Source organism: Leuciscus leuciscus (assembly GCF_965113295.1).
Source record: "Leuciscus leuciscus genome assembly, chromosome: 17".
NCBI classification, from domain to species: Eukaryota; Metazoa; Chordata; class Actinopteri; order Cypriniformes; family Leuciscidae; genus Leuciscus; species Leuciscus leuciscus.
In genome coordinates this window covers 25652607-25662321 of record NC_138741.1, presented here as the reverse complement: position 1 = coordinate 25662321, position 9715 = coordinate 25652607, and the positions used below count along the sequence as shown (strand labels likewise).

Sequence of the window (9715 nt, the reverse complement as noted above, 5' to 3'; positions counted from 1 at the left end):
ATTATTAATAATACAAGTTTCCTAGTTAAAAATTGGACATGAACGTCCTATCAAGTTGTATTTACCACTGGGAAGCCCTGGAATAATTTTGATTCCCAAGTTCCAGAGTTGGACGTGTCATAAACTTTAAACATGGCGGAGGGGAGAACGGTTGCTGCTGTGACTGGTATTCTTTATCAGTTTTTTTCCACAACAGCAACATTGTCTTGTCATTAAAGTAGTGCAACTTTACATATATGAATAATCATTTGAAGCAAAGTGTTTTATACACAGCGAAAATAGCATGTATTTGACCGAAATTCCAGAATCATCAGAATCTAGATGTTTATGTAGTTGTCAAGAATGGGATGCTAAATATCATTTTGGCTTTAATAAGATTTTTTATTTGTTATAAAAAATATAAATTATTTCAGTTTTTTTTAATGAGTTTAATATTTTATTCAAGATATTAAACTCTATTTATTGCATCATGATTATGAATATGATCTGTTCGTTATGGTAGGTATAATGTTTCCAGCCCGTTAATGATGTTACAGTACATTACTGGCAGCTGACTTCAATAACCACGATTGGACAGGCGTCCCTTAACACCTAGTTTGCACGTGCTTGCATTTATCCATGTTGTGTGAGTTGAACCAGTGTGTGTGTACTTGTGTATTTCAGCATTTGGATGTACTTAGTGACGTTGCCAGGCATAATCCATGTAAAGCCTCTGGTTCAAAGAGGATCTTGGTTAGTACAGCGTACAGACACTCTAACACTCTTGTGTCAAAACGCTCCGCTTGTGTTGGAAAGATATTAAATCAGATCAAGCAAACAATAGATTTAGGTTTGTTTAGTTTTTATTGGCATTTCTTATACTTATTTTACAACAACTGACACATGTATGCAGATGTATAGAAATAAAAAGTGTGGCACTATTGTGATGATGCAGAACTGTGATACTTCAAACCGAATGCATGTACTGACCATGCCCATGCTGTACAGTAATGTCTACACATCGGGAACGACTTGGGTAATAACAAGTGAAAGTGACACGGTGAATACATATATGACCACTTCAGGTGGAATAATCGTTACTGGACACTGTCTAAAGGCGATTACAAAACAGCAGGCTAAGATAAGAAATCAGTCATGTGATCTCCTGCACCTCACAGTCTAATTCGTCTCCTGTCTCGCTACATCTGAATATGAAGCATGGCTTATATAGAGTAAAACACAGAGCATGGACACACAGATGACTGAAAACTTTTAAGAAATTTCATCCAAAACATGTGTGTATATATATTTAATAAATATACACTTTAAAAAAATCATAAAGAAACCAACACAAAAAAAAGAAAGAAGAAACTTCACATGTGAGCTCTAGCCATCAAATATGCACTATGTACATTTAACCTTTGGAGAGAAAGATACAGAGTAAATGTGACCATTTACTAGACTATCAGTTAAGACAGACACGCAACGACACTTTCTAGATAGAGCATTGAGGGGGTGATAAGTGCATGTGTGCAAACCGGTCAGGTGAGTACCATGGTAAAAGCACATGTGCACTGTTGCAGGTACAGTGGGGAGGGGGAAAATGAGACAAAGCACTTCTTGTATGGATTTAGCCACTTCCCAACATTTTTGTGGCGCGCTGGTTGGCTTCGTCAATCCTGGTTTTGTTGGAATCAGCCTGGAAGACAGAGATAATACAGTAGGTATTTCCTCCAGTATTATGACATATTAAATTAATTAACCATGATTCATTTTGTGATTCCAGAGGGTTTCAAGAACTGTTCTTAAATAAAATAGTTATTGTGGGGGAAAAATAAAATAAAACCTTAGCATTTTTTAGCATTTTAATTAAATTAGATTATTTTAATATATTAACAATTATTTTTGAGAAGATAAAAATTATCTTGACTTTCTTTTAAACATTTTTATTAGTTATTGGAATCAGCATGGAAGTCAAAGATAGTTTACAGATACAGTAGGTATTTTCTTCAGTATTTATGATGTAATTATGACAAATCTGCTTGTTTTCAAAAAGAAACTGGGAGAGTGGATATATTAAATTAATTAACCATGATTCATTTTGTGATTCCAGAAGTAAAAAAAAAGAAAACTTGAATAAAACAATAGTTATTGAGAAGAAAAATAATATTGAGTTTGTTTTTTTAGTATTTGAATTAAGTTTTAATTAATTCAAATTTTAATTTTAATAAATGTTATGATTAATAGCGTGCAGTTATTATAAAGTGTTACCCTGTATTTTTATTAACTAACATTAACAAATATGAATAAATACTGTAACAAATGTATTGCTCATTGTTAGTTCATGTTAGTTAAGACATTAACTAATGTTACGTAATGAACCTTATTGTAAAGTATTACCAATTATATATAAGCGATATATAAGCTGTCAATCACACAGTGCGACCAAAACTCGCAAAAACTCCCATTATAATCAATGATTATAATAAACTGCACCACGAATCTCTTATTTACATCGTGTTTGAATTGTTAGTTCAAATGAAAGCATTCGTGAAAGGGCGGAAATCAAGTTGCAATGACAAGATCACTGCATTCAAGCACTCAACAGTGGCGTCTGTCATTGGCTACAATACTCAGCGCCGCAACCTTTAATGTGATGGGAGTAGATCTAAATATGATGCTATAATCAACACTTTTCACAACTAGTTAATCTCGACAGCTGTAATAGTAAAAAAGTGGTAAAAGATTTTGAAAGAGTTCCACATGTAATACTTTTTTCATATGCAAATATGTTAGCCAATCCCAGCAGTGGTTTCATAGCAGACACGCCCCTTCAAACAGAGCGCTCAAATCAGAGGGATTGAGGCTCTTGTGTTAAGTAATAATTTATCCGATATTGAAATGCCATGTCATCTTACCTGGTCCATAATCCTGTCGATTTGACGGTTCTGGGTGTCGATCTCGTTGCCCATGTCGAGAGCCATGTGGCGTAGGTTACCGATGATACCTCCCACCTGTTCCAAATTCTCGTCCATTTCATTCTCACGTGCATCATTTGTTACCCTTAAGATACACAAAAAACAGTCTGGGTTTATTGAGAGCACTGACTGAGATGGACACAGTATCCTCAGGATGATTTTCACATTAAGGTCACCAGGGAAATCCATTCGCAACCCATTTTCCGTCATATTTAGACTGGAAAACATTTAGTTATATTATTTTCTGATGAAAAAAATTCCCCTGTGAAACAGCATGCACTAATGGTATTATATAAGTAAATATTGTCAATTTTGAATTCATGTTTATCTTATTCTGTCTGATGGGTTGCACAGGACAAAAGTTAAACACATACATTATGGATTCTGTCAACACTAGCATGACTAGAACAACTGTCTAAAACCATTAAGGTGTATATGGATTCTAGCTGAACATCCCATTTTAAGTGCGGACTGACATGGGATATTTTGACACAGCGGACGAACAACAGCTCAGTGGTTTCATGAGCATCCCTGATGTGCCTGAAGCTACAGTCTGGCACAAAGCGGACATCCGTCTTCAACAGACAATTCTAGAGATGCTTGTGACTCACTGACAACTGAAGTGTGCTGCACTCACTGCTGATACACTAGACTATATGGATGAAAACAACAACAGTACAATTAGACTACACTCACACAGTCAGCTTTCGGGACTGACAGCCATATACTAACATGTCTCTCAAATGGTTTTGTCCACACAGCAGACAGGAGCTAATGATCAAATAAGGTCTGAAAGAACAGGTGATTGTCTAAGTCAGTCCCCTTCTCTAATTGGTGGGTGATGCCTGTAACCATAGTGACAAATAGCAATAGTAAATTCCGAGACTTTATATTACAATTACATTTTTATTTCAAACATTTCAGCACACTCCTGCTGCTTTCATCCTCTCAAAAATCTCTCCAGTTTTTCATTTTATTCACTAGCATTGCACCTAAAGACTGCATTGCACTTTACATACTACATCATATAATACAGTAATTTGTAAAACTATTTTTTTGTTAAAATCAGCACAAATTTAAGATAAATGACCTATTTTTACATTTAAATTAAATAATAAATTATAATTTTTTCACATTACATTAATGTGAACAAGATATCGTCATCATTATGATTGTAGTTGCGGCTAATTGTCATGAAAATAAGGTCACAATGCAAAAAAGTCTTAATGGTTCTAAAATATAAAATATCACCCGATTAATTATGTATTAATGATATAATTTATCATTATTGTTGTTATAAATATTATGCATCATAGTACTGAAAATTGTCAGTAATATAATGCACACACACACACACACACACACACACACACACACACACACACACACATATATATATATATATATATATATATATATATATATATATGGAGATATAGGTAATTTTCATTGCCATTTAAGTGAAATTACTGAATTTAAATATATGAGCTTGATAAAAATTATCATTCTAGAAGAAAATTTCAGATGGCACTTAGAGGCTTTTGCATCTGAGCTGCAACGCATTCTCATATGTGACCCTGGACCACAAAACCAGTCTTATGGGTAATTTTTTTTCAATTGAGATTTATACATCATCTGAATACATCTGAAAGCTGAATACATAATCTTTCCATTGATGTATGGTTTGTTAGGATATGACAATATTTGGCCGAGATACAACTATTGAACATCTGGAATCTGAGGGTACAGAAAAATCGGAATATTGAGAAAATCGCCTTTAAAGTTGTCCATTTCTATTGGCGATAGTGCTGCATCCATTTACAAAAATAAATGTTTTATATATTTAAGGTGGGAAATTTACAAAATATCTTCGTGGAACATGATCTTTACTTAATATCCTAATGATTTTTGGCATAAAAGAAAAATCTATAATTTTTACCAGTATAATGTTTTGTTGGCTATTGCCACAAATATACCCGTGCAAGATAAGACTGGTTTTGTGATCCAGGGTCACATATATATATATATATATTTATGCATTTGGCAGAAGCTTTTAGCCAAAGCGAATTACATTGCATTCAAGGTACACATTTCACAGTTTACACATTCCCTAGGAATCGAACCCATGCCATTGCTCTACTGCTTAAAGTACATGAACGGCTAATGACAAATTATATAATTTGTTAAAATATAAGTCATAACCAAGGTCCATTGACTCATACTGTATATATTTGCAGTAATTTTCTTAGAGGTAACTGACCTGCGGATGAATCCTCCGCTGATGGCCATCTGCTCACGTTCATCGACCACACGGGCCGGCTGGCTGGACACCACCCCATCCTGGTTATTACCCCAGGACTGGCCACCGCCTTTCAGTCTGAACAACCACAGGAAGTGAGAGAGAGGGTGAGAAGCAGGATGGTGTGAAGCAACTCTAAACAACTAGACATGCACTGAGAGGAACTACATGCAGATATATATATATATAACACTTAAAACAGGAAATGGTGGTCAGGATTATCTGCATGTTATGGAATTTCATGAATAAATGAACGACACACTAGCGTATCGCTTTCCTGGAACTAATGTACACACGTCACGTACAGTGGGGTATAACAGACAATTACACAGACACTGATGGAGATGTGACAAGTTAATTGGAGGAGGTTCACAACAATTATCAAGGTGAAGAGACAGAGAAGCATTCAGAAGTAACATGTTCTCAGTGAGGGTACAGAATAGACCTATTCCAAACGTATAATGTGCATTCATTCAACATTTAGATACAGTTTGTTAGATCTGAAGTTAAATCAATAGACCAATAGAAAAGCTTTTATAATAACAAGTAACATGCATTGCATTCAGGCAGGGAAGGGGAATAGGCTTTGTTTAGTAACAGTATGCATACAGTAAAGGTCTAAGGCTTTGTTCACACTGCATCCAATTTTCAAATACAATCTTTAGCAAGTGATGAAATCGGATCTGTTTGTTCAGACAGTCGATACCCAGTATATCACTTAAAGGGACAGTTCAACCAAAAATTCAAATTTTCACCATTTACTCAACCCCATGTCATTAAAGACCTGTGTGACTTTACAGACTTTCTTTCTTTTGTGGAATACAAAAAATATATATATATATTTGTCCATGTAATTAATGGTACTAAAATTACTAAAACTAGAACTGAAATAAAAATAAATGAAAGCTAAATAGAAACACTGAAAAAAAAAAAAAAATGATAAAAATGACAAAAGCACAACAAAATTACTGAAACTTAAAATACAGTTTTACTGAAAAAATAAAAAATAAATCAAATTATTAATAAATACTATAATAGTAGGCTATATAAATAATAATAAAATAACACTGCCACTGATATCTGTGAACTATCCCTTTAAGTGTCACATGATCCCAAGAGAATTTCTTCCACAACTACTAAGAGATGTTGCTAAAATTCACAAGGCCGAGAATATTTTATTATTATTGATGGGTCCACCCTCCGTCGGGCCGTTTGAGTAGCCAAATAAGGAAAAAACAGATTTAACTTTTCTCAAAATGTATGAATTAAATCGGATTTCATACAATATATGAGTGTAATTTGAGTCAAGTTTGTAGAAACTTGATTTCACCTGCAATATAGGATTAAAAAAAATATTTTCTGTCTGTCTGAACAAAGCTTAAGCAGCAACTCTCTAAGCAATGCAGGTGATTTCCTATAAGCTGTTACCTTTTATTTCAACCTTTTATGTAAGATAGGGCTGTTTATGTAGATTTTATGATATGCATTGCCTTATGCCACTGCCATTGTGATTACAGGAGCTGACATGAAATGCTCTGACCAGAGGCAGTGAGACTCAACCAGACTCGACCTTAATTCTTACTGACACAGACACAGGTGTGTGTCTTTAAAAAGAAGCACAAGTAAAAGGTAAGGTTCTAAGGTAAGCCAAAATCTTCTTTACATTCATCTGCCCATACTTTAAAGTCAACATGAAATCAAAATGGACCTTGTTTACTTTCTTAATACATGTTCTGGTCTAACTGTGCATGATTCATTATCCCAGTTGTTTCTTTCTCTTTCATCAAAATGTAATAACTTGCATCACCCTTGAAATTAATTTCTTTTCGGGGACCTCTCATTAAACTACCTATCATATAAAGACCACTTTTCCCAATCCAATCAATTCCCGATGCATTCAAATCAAGCACCATCCCAACATTTTTCCCATTGTATTTTCAATACACAAACTTTGAATCACATAAGTAAAAATGTGAATTCCCTTTCATGTTGACTTTAAAAGTAGAAAAAAAATACATTTAATGTTCTGTTTGGTTACAATTTGAGTATGTCAACCCCAAATACATAAAAGGAATAACAAATAACATTCATAAATACTTCATCAAACAACTGGCGTTTGGCGATGGCCTGCATTAACACTGATGACCGTTCAAAGCTTTTCAGCCAGTGACAGTTGCTCACATGAGTATTTATGCAGTGCCTGTACCATTATGCAAGAGTTGGTCACACAGAATATCATTAACATAATATTTGCATCTCATGAAACATAGAATCAATGTGTGTGCCCACTTGGATATTACTGAAAACGTGAATGTGCTGTGCATTCACATAGTTTAAAGGTGCACTATAAGTCATTTTTTTCCACCCAACTTTAATTACCAAATTCCCAGTAAAGAATTTAACTATTCACATCCCTCAAGCAATATCCATCAATCCGAATATCTGTAATAAGCAGAAGAAAATCTGTTAAACAGTGACTGCCCATTCCCTTAAAACATTATGAATAACCTAACTGATTCATCTCCCTATACAATGTATATACAGTAAGAGTGTAATATCTAATTATTTGTTTAAATAAACTTTGCATATGGCATTTTATAAAACAAGGAGTTTTTTCTACTCTAAATTCCTATTGGATGAACCATGTTTGACGCTGTTAATTTAGGCAATATCACACTGTTGTTTTAAATATAAGCAATGGCTCTCTGATAATGACAGTGACATGTTTTTGAATGGATCGATTTAATCAATGATTTGGCTCTCTCATAAAGACAGTCACTTTTTTAGTTCCTGGATGAACCACCGTTTTTATACAAATCAGTTGGAAAAAGGATTTGATGACTCTCACAAATTGGTTCAGCAAATGTTTCAGTGACTCACTCAAAGAGTCAATTGTTTTGTTCCTGAATGCATCAGTGTGTTGGAACAAATCTTTTGCAAAAATGATTTAATGACTCTCACAAATCGGTTCAGTAAATGATTCAGTGACTCGCTCATAAATAGTCACTTGTTTGGTTCCTAAATAAATCAGTGTTTTTGAACAATCAGTGAATAAATGAAGACAGTCACTTGTCAGAAACCTGCAGAAGGAGTCACTGAAAAATCCGGACAGACACACAAACATTAGTGATAAAAACAATGAAAAGTCCCAGTGCTGATGGACTGTTTATGAGCACGTTTGGAACGCCGCTAAACCAATGGGGACCAGAACTAACTGTTTTAAAAAATGACTTAAAGTGCACCTTTAATAAGGTACGAATTGCACATAATTAGAAATCAGCTGCACTATAATCAATTACATTGGCCATTTATATTGCCAAGATAAAATTTTCCACCATTTTACCCACATGCAGTGACATGCTTTGCCTTTTAGAGAAAACCTAAAAGAAGCCAGCTCTGCCAGCCTTGAGTAAATAAAGCGTGAATTTCTAATCTGCGGTCCACAAAGTTCATTCAAGGAGTGTGTAATGCTTGCATTTCGGAAAGTAGCACATGCATATTAAGCAGGCACTTAACATTTAAATACAACAGTCCTTGACCAACGGATCAGTGAAGCATGGAAACCAGCATATTTGCGCATTCAGCCGGCAGAGAGCAGGGCCTACAGCTACATCTATGGGTTAACCAGTGGCGCCGCAGACGGACTTAGCTCTACCACCATCCCCATGCACAGAGAAGTAGTCCAGGAAGAGCGCAGTGGGGGGAAAGTCGAAGCTACGGAGCGAGCAAGAGCGAGCGTGCAAATTGGCCACGTGCTTTTATTTCCTATTTGTCGGGTTCAGGCAGGCAAGCAGGCAGGCAGGCAACAGGAACCACCTACTTGTTACATGGACACGGACATATACCACAGAGATTTCCTAGATCCGTCAAATTCTTTTCTGCTTCTTTCATGTCCTTATTGATCTGATCCATTCCCTCTTCGATGCGCTCCAGTTGTTCTGATTTATACATTAGTCAATTATGCCCCCAAAAAGAATTAAATGAGTGCGAAGAAGGAACAAGGAGAGAAAGAGAAAGGAAAGGTAAGGAGGAAAAGAGGGACAAAAAGAAAGAGAGAGGCTTAAACATTCACAGTGACAAGAGACAGTCAGACAGCAGCAGACAGGTGAAAGCCTTGGACGCTTCACCAGTACCTACTTGTCGCAGGGACATACAAGTCCACAGCATTTGCCTACATCTTTTAAACTTTTCTCAGCTTCCATCATGTCTTTGTTGATATGGTTCATGCCATCTTCAACACGCTCGAGTTGTTCTGGTCAGGACAAAGGGGTGACAGCAATGAAATGAGACTTTTCATCCTGGCAGACAAACGATGATGATAAATGACATCTAAGTTGTCCAGAAACACATCTACTCAAAACGTGAGACATTTGAATGATGCGGTGGGTGGTTAGGTTAGGTCGTGCCGAGAAGATGGTTTATGAGGCGTAGTAGAGCACATCCGCAAAGTGTCTTTTCA

General features: G+C 35.6%; 1 protein-coding gene across 1 annotated transcript in view; it reads right to left on the bottom strand.

Annotated features, from left to right (window-relative positions):
- Positions 1-830: 830 nt before the first annotated feature.
- Positions 831-9715, bottom strand: part of snap25b (synaptosome associated protein 25b) — a 46693-nt gene continuing 37808 nt past the window's right edge. Inside the window, exons 5-8 of the mRNA XM_082142593.1 lie at positions 9077-9194; positions 5218-5334; positions 2898-3042; positions 831-1678 (exon numbers count right to left, since the gene is read on the bottom strand). Of these exons, the coding sequence (XP_081998719.1) occupies positions 1610-1678; positions 2898-3042; positions 5218-5334; positions 9077-9194 (449 nt within the window). The 3' untranslated portion in view covers positions 831-1609. The remainder of the gene's footprint in view (positions 1679-2897; positions 3043-5217; positions 5335-9076; positions 9195-9715) is intronic.